The 20,025-nt window shown below is 39.4% G+C and overlaps 1 protein-coding gene across 3 annotated transcripts in view; it reads right to left on the bottom strand.

The window, feature by feature from the left end:
- Positions 1-20,025, bottom strand: part of LOC134002965 (ankyrin-3-like) — a 165,040-nt gene that overhangs the window by 85,041 nt on the left and 59,974 nt on the right. For all 3 annotated transcript variants that reach the window (XM_062442037.1, XM_062442035.1, XM_062442036.1), the window contains exon 2: positions 337-438. In XM_062442037.1, coding sequence (XP_062298021.1) covers positions 337-438 — 102 coding nt within the window. The remainder of the gene's footprint in view (positions 1-336; positions 439-20,025) is intronic.

Raw genomic sequence — 20,025 nt, 5'->3', positions numbered from 1 at the left:
ACTGATGAAATCTCGCCAACGTGCACCTCCTCATGAACAGCTGACATACATCAGTAAAAGTTCATAAAAGGAAACCTCAGAGTTTTATGATAAGGATGTGAAAATGTTCTCACATGAGGCCGAATGTGAGTATTGCATCCTTGCTTTGAGTAGGGTTCTCTTTGTTGTCTCTATTGTAAAAAAAACAACAACAACAAAAAAAAAGACACTTTCTGCAACTTTTCTGCACCCTTAGCATAATAAGATCTACAACCCAAACCTAAATCAGGACAGATTAAACCTGCATGTGCTGATGTCTACTGTCTGATTCAGGGTTTTTTGAGTTGGCAAACTCACCTGATTGCAGATATTGATGTCCACTCCATTCTTCAAGTAGTCCAAAGCTTTCTCTAAATTCCCGGCCCGAGCTGCGCGCAGATAACAGGCATTTGAATCAGTCTGCAGGAAGACAGAGAGAAAGAGAGAGAAAGAGAGAGAGAAAGAGAGGGAAGGAGGATGGTTAATCATCAGTGAGCTGACCAGAAATGTTACTGCAGGTACACAAAAGGAAAAAACCAGGGTGGCCTATAAAATAATTATATTTATGAACAAACAATTATAAAACTACAAAGAGTGAAAAGAAAACTAATTCCAAAGTAGTAAAGCTTGTGCTGTGCCTATGTGCCAATTACATATATTTAATAGCTTCTTCTGGGCTATTTATTATTTTGAAAATAGAGCAGAATATTGCAGCATTAGTCATAAAAGCCATCGTTTATGTGTCATAGCGTTCCCTATGAATCCCTGCAATGCAAGATAAGTTGAATAAATCCCTCAAGGCTTGTATTTTATTAGCAGAAAAGAAGAAAAAATGTTTGGCAAGCCCCTTTTGAGAGCCCACAGAGCTGAATTAGAGCCAAAAATGATGAAAACTAGACCATCTGAGGGTGAAAGAAAGTGAGAATACACTGTCTTCATCATGCCTGCATGCAAGCCAAGAATACATCAAGACACACGCCTGCAACACTGCCAAATCCAAGCCTACAGTACAACCGAGGATTTACTATCTCTATTAGATAAGAGGGGGTGCTATGTGCCAGTGGGTGTTAAAAATGATCATATCCACAGCTTCTCTTCGCTGTGTGTTGAATGGACACTGGGCTGACTCGTGAGCTAACAAGAACACATAGGGACCAGATGCTGGAGGGCTGGCATCATCCAAAATGAGTGTAGTGCATTTTTTATAGAGGAAATGGGACCAAACACACACACACACACACACACACACACACACACACACACACACACACACACACACGCGCACACACACACACACACACACACACACACACACACACACAGTCCTCACATCTACTGTATGCAGCAGCCTGCATCACTGAGTGCTAACTGTCTTTCTCAGAGAAGCAGAGGGGAAGAAAAAAGAAGGAATAATACATGTGCGCACGGGAGCGACAGATTTTTAAAAAGAGGCAATTTGCAGTAAATTTGTCACAATTGTACCCTTGAGTGTTTACCCTGTGTGAGCACATGTGTATACAGCATCTGCATCTGTTTGTCTGTGTGTGTGGATTTGAGGATGTGGAAGATGGGTGTGTGTGAGTAGGTGAATGCAAGAGGTTTGTTTAGAGAAAGAGAGAGAGAGAGAGAGAGAGAGAGAGAGAGAGAGAGAGAGAGAGAGAGAGAGAGAGAGAGAGAGAGAGAGAGAGAGAGAGAGAGAGAGAGAGAGAGAGAGAGAGGGTGAGTACATCAGTGGAGGTGTTTGGTGGAAAAATATGGGAAAGACAAACAGACAGGAAGGAAGGCAGCTAGTCAGTGTGTGTGTGTGTGTGTGTGTGTGTGTGTGTGTGTGTGTGTGTGTGTGTGTGTGTGTGTGTGTGTGTGTGTGTGTGTGTGTGTGTATCTCGGATTTCATGATTGCAGCGCAGCGCTACAGTCGGCCACACCCTTCTAGTCAAACGGGCACCCCCACAAATACAAAAGATAAGCTCTCTCCAATTACCCTTTGCCTGTCTGCATTGTAACCTGTAATTTTCTCTAGAAAGCATGCATGCACACATACACACACACACAGACACACACACACACAATATGTATAATAAAGTCAGTAACAAGCGAGGTGCACTCTTAGGTTTTACATCAAAATTCTGTGTTAGATGCAACTTGAAATCTATGAAACTTCTATGAAATCCCAAGTATCTCTGACACTGATATGAGGAAAAATAATGTTTTAAAAGAACAACAAATTGATGTTAAAATGAACTATTAAGTTATTTCAGAGTAAAACCTAACAGTGTCAGAGGTGCAGTAAACTCAAAATCAAATCTTTACTGTCATATGCAAAGAAAACAGTGCACATATACCTTAATGTGTGCTTCCTTTTGGCAGCTATACATAAAATGATGCTTTATTTTTTTTTTTAACTATAAAAGGTTTACAGGATGAAAAAGACAAATAAGATGCAGAGAAAAAATGGCTCATAAGGGTTTAACACTGTGTCTAATAGCTGAAGTGGGCCACCTCCCCTGCAGTAAAGACCACCTCCACTAACATCATAAAAAATGAATGACCCTTTTATGAAATAAAACGTTAACCTTTAGGGAAAAGGTACAGAGATGCCATTCAAAAATGTCTATTACACACATATTTCACACAATGCCATATAAATGTAAATCTGTGTGAAAAATGTCAAGTCTACAATAAATAACTATTTATATTCTGGTAGTTTCATTAACTTTTTGATCAAGTTTTAAGGGTTTTCTTGATCTGAATGGTCCAAAGCTAGAAGTATAGCTTTAAAAATATCATGACATGACTTCAGGATGTATTCCGAGGTTGAAACATTTCGGCTTTGTCTGTAATTTAAAGAATTTTCTTGTTGTTAGATAGTCTTGACATGCTCGCCGCAGCATGCTGTGTGTTGTTATAGACAGATTATTGGCTCAAGCTGATCGCTGAGCTCATTTCCCTCTCGGTGAATGGATCTTATCTGAGTTCATCATCACACACATGCAAACACAGGGAGTTTCTGGTGTCAGCATCCACTCTGTGCAACGAGGGGTTTTCCTGGATGTCTGATGGGATGTCACCATGACGTTACCCATACACACACACACACACACACACACACACACACACACACACACACACACACACACACACACACACACACACACACACACACACACATACACACACACACACACACACACACACACACACACACACACACACACAAACCTCTCAAATACTATTAGAACTATTATCATTATCATTACAACCAGCCTTTGTAAATGTTTGGACTTACTGTATTAAAGACTGTATCTGTGCAGCATCACTACACTCTTGTCTAACCTTGCTTAACTTGGATAAATCACTCACAATGTGCAACTGAGCATCAACAAATGAGCAAACGAGACAAAAACCACCTCGCCAACACAGACATATTATAATGCACCAACTAATATATAATACTGTAGATCAGTGAAAGGCAAATATTGGCTTGTTTAACATATCCGACCCCCCAAAAAACAAGATTTGGCATCCTTATAAAAGTTCAAGTTTCCCTTGATAGTTTACAACTTAGAATTATAATTTCATTTAGCAGACACTTTATTCATAGCGATGTTCATCTGAGAAATGGTCTAGTCAGGAGAGAACAATACGAATAAAAGCGCCATAAAGATTAAAAATAATTATGTCATTTTTGGAACTGTCTAGTATTGACCTAATATGTGTTTCGCGGAGTGTATTTTGTGTAGTAGATTACTGCTGTTGTTTCCTCTGTGATATGTTCACATTGTGATTGTTAGTCATGTGACGTGAATGTATTTATCGCACCTGTGTCTGCTTTTTGTAATTTTGCTGAGTGAACTTAAGGAAGCTGCAGTCAAAACACGCTGTTGTTTCAAAATTGAAAATACCGGCAGTGGACGGGAAGTACTCTGTACTGCCATAAAGATAAGTTTGAGTCCAATAGGACGCAAGTATCAACAGGCAGCGCATAAAGTGCTTACTTGATTGAGAAGTCACTATAAATTGTAATGTATAAAACCACCCAGCATAGTTTTATTTCTCAAAAGTAATTGGATGTGAATCTTTTCCACCTCCGAATCTCCAACGGTAGATTGTTTACTTCCTACAGTACAGCTGCCTTTGTAAAGCAGACGCTTACTGTTCACATACAATGAGTGAAAACTGAATGAAAGCAGCTTAAACACAGTATGTTCATGGTCATGTACAGCAGCACATATTTGATGGAAAACTGCTTTCCTTCACTGTTTCTCTGAAAGCAGTACACATTAAGAGGCGGTGTGCTGAGGTGGCTTTTGAACCTTGAGAGGGTTTGTAAGGCACGGTGCCAAGTCTTTTAAGTTAACTGTTGCACCAGCCATGGCTGCTCATAATTCAGAGCATTATCAGAATTCCAGTTCAAAGGATCGCCCTCTTAAAAAGTACTCCACACAAGTCCAGCTGAGTGTTTTGTGAAGCTAACACCATTAGCTGCATACTGCACGACAATGGAAATAGTGTTGTTTTGTTTTCATCATGAGACAATTACGCTGATGATGGAAGTGACAAAACATTAATGGCACTTTTTCTTAATCAAATTCAAATTCGAATAAGCTTTATAGGCATGAGAGATCAGAAATCTATATTGCCAAAGCAGTGCAGAACATTATAAAGATTGACTTGGTTATATAACAACCGTCATAGCTGTTATTTCAACTGATATTAAATTACTCTAATTCTGCCTTTCACTCCAAAAGACTTGGGATGTATTCTTTGTGTTGCTGCAGTTTCTTAGTTATAACATCTTCCGCTGATACAATGAAAGAAACTGGTACAAGGGTAGATGTAAACTTACGTGGGCGCTGCATCCAATGAACATATGGAACATGAAATAAAACATTAACATTACGTACACAAGTCTCTGCTCGAGATTAAGTTCTTCGGCTAAAAAGAAAGCTGTGTTCAGTGTCACTATACAGTTTAAAATAAGGGGGGAGGGGGATAGGAACAGTGTAGATGAATACAAGACAAGACAGACAAATGAAGGGCTTATTGCACTGTACTGTAGGAGAGCTGTTCAGTAACAACAGACAGTACGGCGCATGCATATACATGTGCACACAGGAATGTCACATATCAGAGCCCATGGGAACCGTGCACGACAGAATTAGTATCAATATCTTCCTATGAATGTTCTCTAATACTCCACCGGCTGCTCTGCATGATCTCATGGAGACAAACAGCGGACAAGTGCATTGACATTTAAACAGCGTTGGATCTGGAGTACAGAATACTCATTTGCCACAACACAAAAATTCAGCTGATTCTCTCTATCCTACAAGTCCTATAAGAGCATGCATAGAAAGGTCAGAGTCAGATCAATGATAACCTGCATATTAACTCAAGTTATTGAAGATTAATATTGATATTCTGCAGGCAGACACGAATGCATATATTTTTGGGCTGTAGCAGGAAAAATTAGAGTTGCAGGGGTAAGTTAGGGGAAAATGCACAGTGTCAGCCACTATAAAAGCCACAATTTAAAGGTGTTAGGCAACCCTGACATATTGCAAATGTTTCCCTTACTGTGTTAATATTTAAACAGTCTGCTGCTGTAAATGAGTGGTATGTCAAGATGTAGGATGGTAGATAGAACTAGCAGGAACAGAAGGAAATGCAGCTATGACACAGCATATTTTTAGGTCATAATATACAGTAGCTGTGTCAAGATAAACTAAATGGGAACTCTGAATGAAATGCTGCCTGGATAATAGGATGGATAACAGTATAACAGTCAGCTAATGTTGCTGTGCAATTACCATGGGCTACACTGTGAGATATTAAGGCCTGAAAACAGTGAATTACTGGGCCAGCTGAAAGAAATGTCACCAAGGAAGGAATACATCATACACATGAATAAATGGACTGCATTTATATAATGCTTTCAGTCACCTACGCACACACACACACACACAGATGGCACTAATAATGGGCTGCAAATTGGGTGTTTTTCGTCGAGGACACTTCAACCAGCCAGGAATCAAACTGAAAAACCTGCATTATGGATGACCTGCTCTGATATGAACAAATATACTAACAATAACTCATGACTAGTTTACTGATGCTGTCTCCTTTTTCTACAACACATGTTTTTGATATCCAGATGGACAAAAAGGGACAATGTAAACAAATGATTGACATAATAAGAGCGCTGTTTCTAGATTCTTGCAGATACTGTTAGACAAGTTAGTGCTGATATTTTAATTTTGCATTCAGAAGGCATATAAAGTCCAAACCATTATAGTGTGAGCTGTTGACAAGCCAGCCAGTCATCTTAGTTACCAACTGAGACAGTAACTGTGTCTATAACTTCTTCTTCTTCAGCTTGAAAGAAAAGATATGAGGTGGTGACCAAGGGGCAGAAACCAATGTGGAAGTACCTTAAAAAGTGCACTGATACCAACAACCGGCTGCTACATGCTGGCTTCACAAACAAACCCTGGCAACCATTCAAAAACCGCCAACTACTCTGTTGAAATGCTACGTCAATAATTGAGAATCATTATGGTCTCAACGCTTAATCTGGGCCCTCTAAAAAGAGTGCTGGTGGTCATTTAGGACATTATTGCTCCCTTAATAAGATTTGAAGACTTACAGTGGGTTTTTATCTATCTCTATGGATCTATATGGTCAACAGAGGTGATACAAAGATCAGTAAGCCTTTATCAGTGCTACTTCTTTGAGGTTATAACCTCGTCTGTGAGATCATGCCAGCAATTCCTGCCGTCAACTTCGACCGTATTCGTTATCATGCCTCTCAGGTAGCGCCGACACCAGTGCCGATTGGTGTGAGCCAGGAATGCAGTTGTCACTATGTTGTTTATCACACTGTGCTAGCGCCCACGTTATGGCTCGACACAAGTATAGCAAACAGACTTGTGATCATCTGAAAATAGCAGAGTGGAGGGAAAATAATAAGAGTGGGAGTTTGGTGACAAGTACAAATAAAAAAAATAAAAAAGGCTTAAAATTAAAGTCTCATTTTCTAGTTTCATGGTTGTGTTAAGTAGATGTTTCAGAAGCACATAAAGACACGCAAGACTTTAAAATGAAGTAACAGGTAAATGAGAACAGAAATGCTTCATCATCTTATTTTTAGATTTTCTGTTTAAACTGAATTTTAAAGTTAATTGATGTCTTGGGACGTTACTGTAGTATGAAGGAGGAGACTTGTTTCTGCCAGCGTCATACCACAGTGTAACTTTATTTATCCACGACAGATATGCAAAGAATGCTACAGTTTTTTCCACAACATGCTACTTCTACTTCACAGTCATACAGTTACACACATTCCTACATGGGAGCTGCAACCCCCCCTCCCCCCCTTCTCCCCCTCCCCCCTCCTCCTCCCCTGCAACCAACCACGACGCTGAGGGACAGAAAAAGTGCTGGTTATTCACACAGTATCTCCAGCTGTTTTTACTTGTTTAATATTTACCAGAAACATCTCTTTACTAGAAGACTTTTAACACTTCGGTACAATATAATCATCTCCTCTTACATGTTTTTCTTTGCAGATCTGACAAATGATTAACAAAATCTCTCTCATATCCGAGTTAATACCTACTGAACTATCATTAAACTACTGCCTGAGCCCTGTGGAAAGCCTAAGAAAGCAAAAGCTGCATTCTGTATGTCACATACCACCAGGTTAAGGAAGACTTTTCCTCATTACAAGGACTCATGAAGGGCTATCTTTCTATCTCATTAAGTGGATGTGAATAAATGAGAGAATTAACTCGTTAAAAACGACGATTTCTAACACTGATCTCTCTCCTTTCCCTCTAAATTTCTCATCTTAGCTCTCTCTCTTTTGCTGTTTTAGTCCTCTTTTTTTCCCACAAACAAAAACAAACACAGAGCATGCGCCACTGTCCAAGGTCAGGTGTTTCCATTCACATCATCATCCATTCACTGTAACATGAACCTGTATCCACAGAACAATGTATGTACAGATTCATATACATAATCAGCAGGAATTTATACAATCAAGCACAATCATGGTGAAGCACTAGGGGATGCAAACACAGACAGATGTGTAAACACTTGTATCCCCACACACACACACACACACACACACACACATATCCACGTCTACTGCAGCAGAGTGGTGCAGCACAGATCCTACTGCGACCCGTCCCATCAATGACCCCCAAGCAAAAAAACGACAAAGTGCAACGTCTGGGACCGGTAACCACTGCAACATCACTAAATCCTACTCTATAAATTCCTCAATCTTCAGTTAGCATTACAGCACTGCAATGAAGCAGGAGAGAGGAGAGGGTTCAGTCTGTTTAACACAATCTGTGAGCTCAATGACTTTACAGAAAAGTACGAGACTTACTTCTGCCAAATAGTCTGCTGCCTCCTCCACTGCCATGTTTCTCAGCCCTGCAGCTGAAAGTGTGAAACCTGAGCACTCAATTACTGTAGCAGCTAGCCCCTAGCCTGGGAGCTAGGGAGAGAGGGATGGGGGCAAGAGAGGAGTGGAGGAGGAGGATTGGGGAAGGGGGGTCGGTCTGTGTGTGAGAGAGAGAGAAACAGAGAGTAAGAGAGAGAGAGGGTAAGAGAGAGAGGGTGAGGGAAAAACAGGGAGTGAAAGAGTGTTAGTGAGAGAGAAAGAGAGAGAGGGCGAGAGAGAGAGAGAGAGAGAGAGAGAGAGAGAGAGAGAGAGAGAGAGAGAGAGAGAGAGAGAGAGAGAGATAGGGGCATTATGTCACAGCTAAAAATACCTGGCTTGCAGTGAGAAAGTCCAGAGCATGGGTGAGGGAGGGGGGGGGGGGGGGTGAGGAGGGAGGCAGAAGAGTTCCGGCGTTAATCTCAAACCAACTCTCACTGGAAGAACTCGGGATCAGACAATGAGTGTGTAACTGTTTATGCGTGTGCGCTCACAAAACCTGGCTGCCACTCGTTAAATGTAGAGGGGAAAAAAAGAAAAAAGAAGAAGAAGAAAAAAAAGCTCCTTCTTTCTATAGCAGCAGGATAACATTTACATTTTAACTGTAATGTTAATCCTGTTGTGTAAAGAACTACAGAAGTTAAGCTTGTTATCTGAGTCAGTGTGCAAACCTCCCTAACAAGTTAAATGACATGTATCTTTAAAGTTGACGGAGCATAACATGAAGATACAGTAACTATCAAAAGTTTGGACACACTTTCTAATTAAAGTGAATGAGGAAATGTGTGTTCAGATTCTTTACTACACTTTTTAAGCTTTTTAAGTACATTGGAGACACTTACTAACTACAAAAAAATAAAATGGAGCAAATATTTGATTATCTACTAATCTGCAGACTACTTTATCAAGTAAATAATTAATTGCTTTATCTATAAAATGACATAAAATATTGATAAGTATCCATCATATCATGCTATAGCTCAAAATATCCAGCATGACATATTCATATTGTTAATTTTGTGTGACTAAATCCAAAAATGTTCACTGTACAGTCACACAAAACAAAGGAAAAGAAGCACATTTGTAGTATTAGAAATCTGGAAACTGCAGAATTTACACATGCAAAATTAAATGGAGTGATTAATCAATAATCAAATAGTTGCCAAACATTCACAGAACCACTTCCAGCTTCTCAAATATGAGTTTTTTTTTATGCTTTTCTGTGTTTTATATCATTGTAAATTGAACATCTTTGAGTTTTTGGACTGTTTGTTGGATAAAACAGGCAGGTTGAAGACTATTTATTTCAATATTTAATCAAGTGATCATAAAATAATTGATAGATTATTGATAGAATTATTATCACTCATGTCTCCACTTATACAAAAACAGCTTTTTAACTCTCCCCATCTTACCTGACTTTCCGTATCTGAATCCACCATCTCTCCTACTTACTCCCATTGAGTTCAGCGGGTGTTTGCAGGGTAAACACAGACGCCACTGCACCCAAAACAACGTCCAGACAGGAAGCTCGGTTGCTAAGCGCTGCCGCCTTATCCACACGCACCAAAATGTGTCTGCGGGGACGCTCGTGTAAAGTTGCCATGATGTGAAAGTGAAATCCTCCACTATGCTCAACTTAATCTCTTCTAATTTCTTTCTAAAATGCAGAGACAACACCAGCAAGTGTTATAAGTCAGAGTTATTTAAACAGCAACAAACACTGAAGAGGCTTCAGTGCCCAGAGCCCAGCAGACAGATTAGCAGGATTTGAAAGGTTCAGGTATTAGAGAGGATTTGGTTAACTTGTGAGAAGGCTAGCCAGTAAGTCGATATGAACATTACCAACATGTACATGAGTGAAAGTAGAAACTCAGTTAGAAACGTAGTGTATCCAGTCAATAAAGTTAATCAGTCAGTCTGAAATCAGTTAGAAGATCAAATGCTAACACCTAGTAAATACTTACTCTTATGTACAGTCTAAATATATATATATATCAATGTAATGCATTTCCCGTAATATTTATCTAAACATGTTATTCTATGTATGGATATAGTGATCCAATGGGGTTTTCTAGCAGCTATTGTTGTTGTTGTTGTTGTTGTTTTTACCACATTGACAATCCTAATCAAGAAGTTTTAGTTGCTTATATTAAAGGTTGAACTAATCAATATTGTTTAAATTAACAATGGATCAGTTGTGAATGAATGAGTCGCTTATAGTGACAAACTGGTTCTCCACGGCTCAACTGAACTTTTTTTAGCCTCTTTCAGCTCATTGTTTTGGTTTTCTGGATGACAAATTTCAATCCCATCAGCCTCGTTTACAAAAGCTTTAATATACCAACTGATAAACTATGTATCCAACACAAAAAAGCAACTACACAGTAGTTAACGTAAACGTAAAGTTGGTGAACTTACAGCAGTGGAGCATAGCAGCTAAAGAGACAGATATTTGCAATAGGAGATGCTAACAGAGCTAGAAAAAGAGCGAATATTGGAGGTGGCTCCAAATGAATGATAATGATAATAATACTGTATGTTAATGTTGTGTTTTAAACCTGCAGTGCTGAACTTTTACATACAACTGAATGTCCGTTATATTCAAGCCCTTGCTAAAAGCCTATCAATGCTAACTTTGGCTTAGCTCTATGCTAACCTGAAAGCGGATACAATTATTTAATCATGCAGCTCTTCTAGACTTTCCAAATGTTTATTGGACTGAATGGATACAATTCTGATAGTCACTCTTGGGGGTTATGATGCTCAGAAGGTCAGAAGAGGGAAGACAAAAGTCCTGCCGTTCAGACATTACAGGACATTTAATAGCATTAATTCGGCATTAAGGAAATGAGATGGGTATTTGTCACTGTCTTTGAATCTTTTATGGGCCAGTTAATTACATCGCAATCCCTTATTGCTTCTACTTTCTTTGAAATAAGAAAGGACAAAGTGGTAAAGTAATCCCATCAGCACAGTATGACTGCAGATCTGAGTCTACTGCAGCAGATGACCACTCATTACCAGAAAGTCTAAATATAGGCAAAGGGATGGATCTATGTATTGATACCTGATAGCCACGTATGAACATTAGACTTATTAAATGCAGAGATACCAAAGCCATGACTCATGACTATAGAGATTACAGGGTCAATCCTGGTAAAGGCCACTTATACTGTTAAAGTCTCCTTGAGCTTGACACTGAATCCACGTCTAATGAGTTCACGTCTGTCAACCTTGTCCGTGGTACGTGACGCATACAAATACACTCACTACTGCTTTGAGTGATTAAAAGTATACTAATTATGTATTCATGAAAGTAACTAGACTAAAACCTTTAAGCACTGTTATCCCAACATTAAAAACATTGAAGCTAATGCCATTTAATGTGGAATAACACTTGTTTACCCAGGGGTGCCGTAAGGGGGTGTAAAGTTAGGATGACTCTAAAGGCCTGAGATTGACAGTGTTTTTTAATTAACTTATAATCATTAATACACATTACAATGTACTAATTAAACTAACACTTTACTTTTCTTGTTTCTGTCAAAAATTCACCATCCAAAACGTCTGTATTGCCCAAACACCCCCCTCTATTTACATGATATGGTTCAGTCCTGTCTCCTCTTATCACAGCTCAGTGTCAGTAGATATTGTACAGTTAGTATTGGACTACAAGACAGTTGCAAGCCTTCCCATGTTGAGGTGTAGTTACAGCATGGTTGTTGTGGCCTGTGTGTGGTGGTGGGGCCCAATGTGATATCTTTTCCATGGGGCCCAAAATCCTTGGTAGCGCCCCTGGGTTTACCTATGGTGTCGTAAATCTGAAACTAACAGTGAAATAATGCAGTGTTGTGTTTGTGCATTTTCTTTACAAGCCTTATCTTTGACATGAATACTTGTACTAGCTGTGCTGCTGCCAGTAGCAGCTTATCAGTCCCCTCTGCCCACAGACTGTAGTTACATCCACAGAGTCGGCTCAGGACCAGGAGGGCATCTACATCGTCTACCTTAACATGCTTGATGATGCAAAACATCATGTGGAGAATGTTTCTGCTTTACGCGAAACAGATGCACCTGCACCAACATTAGCTGACTGGATTTAAACCAGTGTCTCTCAGATGGTCACCATTGCCTCACTGATTATCGTTCAGGCCTGATAATGCATCTGCTGACCCAAGCCAATAACTAACTGAGGGTGGACATGAAGGCTCATTACTCTGCCTTTTCTGTTAGTCCGGAGACAGATCGGTACCAGCGAAACCTGGGAAATTACGGCAAGGGAGCAGCAGGTGGGACTCTTTTACACTCGTTTAAATCTGAAAATGAGAGGACAGGTAATTTTTCCGCAGCCTTAGCAAAATGTACTTTAAGTGACAGTGTGATTAAAAGTTAAACATTTTCGTCACTTTCTATGATTTATCACATAACTCTTTCTATGATTTATCATACCTGGATTTTTTTTCGTTTAGGAGACTCTCTAAGTTTTCACTATAGACAGAAATTCAGCACCACAGACAAAGATCAGAGTGATTCAAACTGCACCAGGTTGTGCTATGGAGGATTCTGGTAGACAAACCCCAACTGGTTCTACACTTGGGGACTCACACCTTGTGCAGGTGGCGTAGAGTGAAATACTTACAGTATAAATAGAGGTGGAATCATCTTTGAAAACCATGATAATTAAGATCAGACTGGTTGATGCCTAAAAATGGAATTGGGTCAAAAGCCACAGTGCTCATCCTTGTTGATCTGCATCACAAGAATTAGCAACATCCAGATAGAAACAAACAATTGTCATTTTGAATTAAATCTGTGGGCTCAATGACAACCATAGTTTAATCTCTTTTTGACACAGGTAGGTGGGATCAGTTGCAAACCATGTAGACACCAGCCTTAGCCTTCAAGGAAAAATGGAGGACTGTCCTAGAAATTGAGCAGACTGTGTGCTATGACACACAGACTCAGAGATATACTGTAGATATAATTATCACCATGATTTATTCATACATTTCATAGTGTTCCCTCATTCTTCTTGAGCTCAATCTTCCCTCATAGTCTTAGATCTGCATACAGTAGTCTGCAAACTGGCTGATAACCATGTTGAAATATAGACGTGTGACACATTGTTCACATCTGTACACATGTTTGACTTTTATGTGTCTGACATTGTCCTTGTCATAGATTTCTCACACGTCAAATCTCGCCTCACGTCTTAATAAATATGTGCAAGTGTTCAAATGCTTTTAAGGAGATTTCTTTTTCCAGAAATGACATGAACAAAAAGCAGAGGAATTTGTCTTGTCACAAAGCAAACGGCATCACAGCTTCAAGGATTTACCACAAGAAACACACACTCATATCACTCCCACACACACACACACCACACACACCAGTTTAATGATCCGTCTTCAGTGTTTTATGACGTCTGTGAAGCGAGGGAGAATACTAAAGAGAGAGAGACAGAGAGAGAAAGGTTGCTATGGAAACTGAAGCTCCTAAATTTGCAGTGATGGACTTGCTTCACCCCATGCTGTGGGATGGATGAAACCCTCTGGTGTAAAAACTATTATCACTGATATTTGGATTAACCTATACAGTACAAACGTGATGGAACTGGTACCAGTGCCACATCTGGGCCTTCTGTATACAGATGTTGCCTGCCAATTAAGGTCTTTTACCTTTTTTTTTTAAACCAAACAATAGAGGAAACCATTGTTATTTCTAGATCAATAAAGAACCCACAAAGCTGTTTGAGCTAGTAGTGTTGGTGTCAACTTCAATACTTTTGTGGTACCAATTGAAATAGGTCCATACCTCCGAGAATCAAAAGCTGGCATCAAACATCTGGTCAGACTGTTAAAGTTGTTTACTTACTCCTTTGATCCGATGGAGTTAAAGGCGGTGTATTATGCACGCTTCTGAGTCTATATTTATATTCTGGGGCTCCACCGGAATATGTTTGCATTATTTACAGTTTTTAAAAAAACTCCATATCTATCTTATACTGGCTCTTTATTCAGCGCTTCAGTTCAGCCTCTGTCTGAAACAGGCTGTATTAGCTCCTGTCACTTTAAGGCTCGCTTCCTGATGAGCCCACTGTGTTCTGATTGGTCAGTTTCTGGCTAACATCAGCCAGCTTAAGAGGGTACGTCAACAAACCATGAAACTAACTAGCAGGTACAGTATATAGTGCAGTAGTAGGATCGCACTACTTGTTCTTGTTTTTTACTCAAAATATAAACTTGTGATATATATCTGTACATCCTTGGACTTGAATTCAACCGAAAATATGTGAGTGGACAACATGAACATTGAGGGAGCATTTTTACATATGTTCACCTCAAGTTTTTGACTTTTGACCATGTTTATCATAGACGACAGTATAAAAATGACCCAAAAAATTATAATAATATTAATAATTTATTTGGGCAAAGTTCTTCAGACATGAAAACCTTCTTTTGTAGAAAAATATGTGTATTTTTCATTATTATCTATTAGTTTATTTTACCTGTGTACCTTTGTCCATGTACAGCACCTCCTCTGGGATTCAGTGTGAAACAAGAAAAATGCAGATATTCAACTATTATGTCACTGTAAGTATCTTACTGGTCTGATCTAAACATATTTGATGTGAGAAAAAAAAGTGGGTGCAGTGTTGGCGTATTTTGTGTTTTTCCCCAAAGTATCCACAATCACATAGACACCTTACTTACACACACACACACACTTACACACTTACACACACACACACACACACACACACACACACACACACACACACACACACACACACACACACACACACACTCTCAGCTCGCCTGGTTCCATATCATAAATTTTCAGGTCCTATATCAGACCCTAGTGGTCTCTCAGTGGTACTGCATCAACTGCAGTAGGAGAGAAAAGCATATTGTGTATTGTTATGATCATATCTTTGAGAGTAAACAATAAGACTTGTCTCTCTAGGTTTGTTGTAAATAAAAATGATACATACAATTAATTTATAATACATAATCAATACTTTAAAAAAAATACTGTATCAACAATAGGTTACATAAGAACGAGTGTTTTCCCCCCTCAGAAGTAGACTCATCTCATTTGTCATTGTATAGATTATGAAATCATCGGAAAATAGCCAGAAAAAAAGCAACCTGAGTGTGTGTGTGTGTGTGTGTGTGTGTGTGTGTGTGTGTGTGTGTGTGTGTGTGTGAGTATGTTTTGTCCTGCCTCTGACTGGCTGCTGAGTGCTGCAATCTGATTGGTCGCTTTGCTACTGCAGTGTCAGTACTCTCACAGCACTTGAGATACAGATGGAGGAGGATAAAAAACACACACACACACACACACACACACACACACACACACACACACACACACACACACACACACACACACACACGTACGACTTCTTCCACCCATCATTACGCCATCAGAGGTTGACACACACACAGGGCACAAACTCTTCAACTCCTCTTTTCTGTCCCTTCCTCTGCTTTTCATGGTAATTGAATATGAGAGACTCTAAATCTGTAATCATTTATGTCAGAATCACATAAAACTTCAGACATCAGACACACGCACTGTGCGTCAGGAAACCCTCCCTTCAACTATTTCTCAATGTCAGCTGCAAGCTCCGTTCCTTATTATGGCTCTCAGCAATTGGCTGGCAGATCTGCTCCTCTCTCTTCTCACTGGATCACAGCAGATGACGTTACTGCTGCTGCTGCTGCTGCTGCTGCTGCTGCTGCTGGATTACAGGAACTGTGCTGATGTCAGGTTGTATGCATGTCTATATGTGTGTGAGTGTGTGTGTGTGTGGGTGTGTGGTGACTGATAAGCAGGTAGACACACTGGCCAGCCCAGAGGGAGAAACAGGGAATCAAACAGGACCACCTAAGGGCATACATCAATCCTGTCGGTACTGTCTTCTCAAAGCACGCACTTTCAACTGCACAGGTTCAGATCTGGGAGTAAAAAAAAAACCCCAGAATTCTCAGTTTGACGTTGTAACAAAAGCAAAAAACAAACAAAATAAAAGAAAACAAGAAAGAAAGGAAGAGAGCAAGGAAACCATCAGTTTACTGTACCACTGCTGGCTTAATCTCCACTGATAGAGACATGAAGACTGGTCATGAATAAATGAACATCTGCCCGAAAGCACACACACAGCAAACAGTACACCAACAGGGACATGGCAGCAGCAGAGTGTGTGTGTGTGTGTGTGTGTGTGTGTGTGTGTGTGTGTGTGTGTGTGTGTGTGTGTGTGTGTGTGTGTGTGTGTGTGTGTGTGTGTGTGTGTGTGTGTGTGTGTGTGTGTGTGTACAGCCACACACAGATTCATGCATGCACAACATTTTGCATCATCTACTTTGCCTCACTATGAAGAGAAGTGATGCAAACAACAAGAAAAATGACATGTGTACTGATGCTGGAGTTTCGAGGCTGATACAAGTATATTTAAAATAGTATTTTTTTTAAATGAAATAATCGTGACCAACATATACTGACCGAGATATTCTACAGTAAAAAAAAACTCAACTTTAGCATCAGTGCTCTCTAGTGAACTAGCTGTATAATGGTGACACCGTTTCTTAACAATGCTAACATCAATCAAACGTTATTTATACAGCTTTCATTCAGGTTAATGTAGTTCAAAGTGCTTCACAGTTGCTAATAAGACAGAACAAGTGACAATATAAAGAAAATAAATAAATTATATCTTTGGCTTTTTTGGCGCTGAACTGTCTTGTTACTAATTCGCCTATTTATATGGTGTTACAGCTTATTTGTCTGTCAGCTGATACTATTGACTTGGTTATGCAAATCCAGACTTAATTTACTCATTATATTGCATTTAATTTGTTATTTTTGCATTATAGTTCTTTTGGAAATTTGTTTGATTTTCATTGAGAGTTCCTACTGTATCCTCTGTTATCAATATTTTGACAATACATTGACAGAAACTGTGTTAACAAGACATTTTATGAATTGATTAATAAAAAAAAAACTAAACTAAAGTTATATAGATGATGACAGTAACTTACTTTATGTTCAACCCTCTGTGGAAAAATGTGATTAATGTGATAAAAGAGCAGATTTCAGTACTTTATTGTTATTCTACTCCACTCCACTTCCTGTTTACCACACTAACACTATTTATTTTCACTCAGTGTTCAGACACATTAAACCAAGGAAAGAGGAAATAGTGAAATCTAAAGTAAACAGCAACAGTGCGATTAGCAGAGAGACATACTGTACGAGCGGTGGCCTTTAGCTTCTCAGCTCATAGATTTCAAAAAAGGCAATTAAGGGATTGCTCGGTAAATCAATAGAGCACTTTAGATGAATGTACGGCATCAGCATGCTACTTCCTCCCTCTGCTGACTCTCAGCACTCATGACCGAGCTGTGGTTGCCATTTTAACTTTCCTACATTCAGAGTTTCAACATTCATTTTTCTGCAGATTATAGTATTTAAAAGCCATTATTTATTATTAGTACGTTAAATGGAAGTTATAACTGTCCCTTTATCCTTAGAAATACCCAATGAGAGGTTGAAAAAGAACTTAAAACATACTTATACTGCAAAGCTTTTAGTTAATCTACTTTTTTAACTTGTGTTTTAAACTTTTTTTATTTAGATTCATTTATTTAAAATCAGTTTTTCCCTCTTTGTATTTGTTTTCATGTTTTTTTTATAACTTATGCTGTTGAATTTTACTTGCCGTGGACACGCATATGGAGAGAGAGAGCGAGAGAGAGAGAGAGAGAGAGAGAGAGAGAGAGAGAGAGAGAGAGAGAGAGAGAGAGAGAGAGAGAGAGAGAGAGAGAGAGAGGGGAGGGAATTGTGTAAATGAGGACAGTGTTTTTTGGCTCTCACACCAAAGACTCCTCGATTCCTGAGCGGTCTCAGTTGCTGCATATCTCCGCACAGTGTTAGTAGGCCAGGACATGACTAATAACAGAAACCTCTTAACAGAAAGCAAGAGTGCTGCAATAGGTCCTGGTTGCCAGCAGTCCGAGTGCTATTAACACACCAGAGAGCAGCAGCAACTGCTCGGGGCATCACCTGAGAAAGCACTGAGCTCTCAGGAGACACACAGCAGTCCAATGAGTAGGAGGACTGTGACTCGAAAACCCAACATTTTGGGAGTTTTTCAGATAAACTGAAAGATTAAGTGTTCCTTTATGGGTTAAAAACATCTCATACTGCTTAAGCTTAATAAACTACTTTAAATCGCAAGAGCTTATCTGAAAAATGAACTGCATTAAATCTGCAATGAAGGAAAATGAATCATCAAATATTTTTGGAATTGTCTGATCTTTAAAGTTTCAAGGAAAAATGCCAAATATGACATATAATATATAGCCCCAGCTGCTCTTCTTTATTCATATCATATCCCAACATAGGTCATTTAATACCCTGATAACAACATATATCCCAATATAGCACATTTTAATTGAATAAATAGTTGGTCCGTGCCCCCCCAACCCTCACCCTCTATCTGTCCATCCTTTGGGCGGATTAAATTACTCCTAAATTAAATTACTCTTGACTTTTTACTCTGGTAGCTTTTATTGCACTTTCAATAACATGAAGAGTGTAGTTGTCACCTCGAGTTTTTCACCTGGCTCACCGTCTCTGTGTGAGCAGCACACACACTGAGAGCTCAGCTCCACCTGCCGTGAACCATACGGCTCTTTAATACAGAGATCCTGCATCACAGCCATGAAGAAGATCTCTTATTAAACCTTTTTTACATTGAACCAACCAAATCCAACATAATGCCGCTTGCTGTGTGCTTTTAAACGGCATGCTGGCGTTTCGGATTGAGAGACTTGAGGTGGAGTGCTGCAGGGTTGAGTGGAGGTGTGTGGGGAAGTTTATCTGAGCTGTTGAACCACTTTGAAACAATCAAAAAATGACATTTTATTCTAATTACCATTCAATCTCTGGCTCGCTCAACCGCAGCAGCTAACAACAGCGTCCTGCAGCCACTACCTCTGTAGCCGCTAACTGTGTCCACCTCTGTCCACCCATTCAGTGTCCGGACCTTTTATATAGAACAGGGAGGCAGAACAGATTCTCTGAGAGCAGAGGAGAGCAGCGCGACCATAAATGATAAATGATAAATGATAGCAACATGCAGGAAGGACTAGCTGCTCCTCTCGTCCTCTCTCAGCGGGGAGAAGCTGAGGTGGAAAGCTGTCACTCAGTATTTTGACAATGTAATCCACACGAAAGAAGACTCCAAATGACAAAAAACATTGCCCTAAAGAGTGTGAATAAACTATATAAATCTAAATGATAACGTTTCGTCCTATATCTCGTTTGAAATGATATCGATATATATCTTAAAAACTCGATATACCACCCAACCTTATTTTATGTGATGGCTAACTAAATATCTTTGGGTTTGGATCATGTTGGTCAGACAAAATAAGCAATTTCAGATTTCGGTGTAGCGGCAACAGTTGAACTCTTTGTATCATCACAACTATTACATATAATAAAAAGTCTCAGAGTTGATCTGTACATTAGTTTCATGCTCTTAC

The sequence above is a fragment of the Scomber scombrus genome, chromosome 21 (genome assembly GCF_963691925.1).
Source record: "Scomber scombrus chromosome 21, fScoSco1.1, whole genome shotgun sequence".
Lineage (NCBI taxonomy): Eukaryota > Metazoa > Chordata > Actinopteri > Scombriformes > Scombridae > Scomber > Scomber scombrus.
This window is presented reverse-complemented; position numbering and strand designations above follow the sequence as displayed.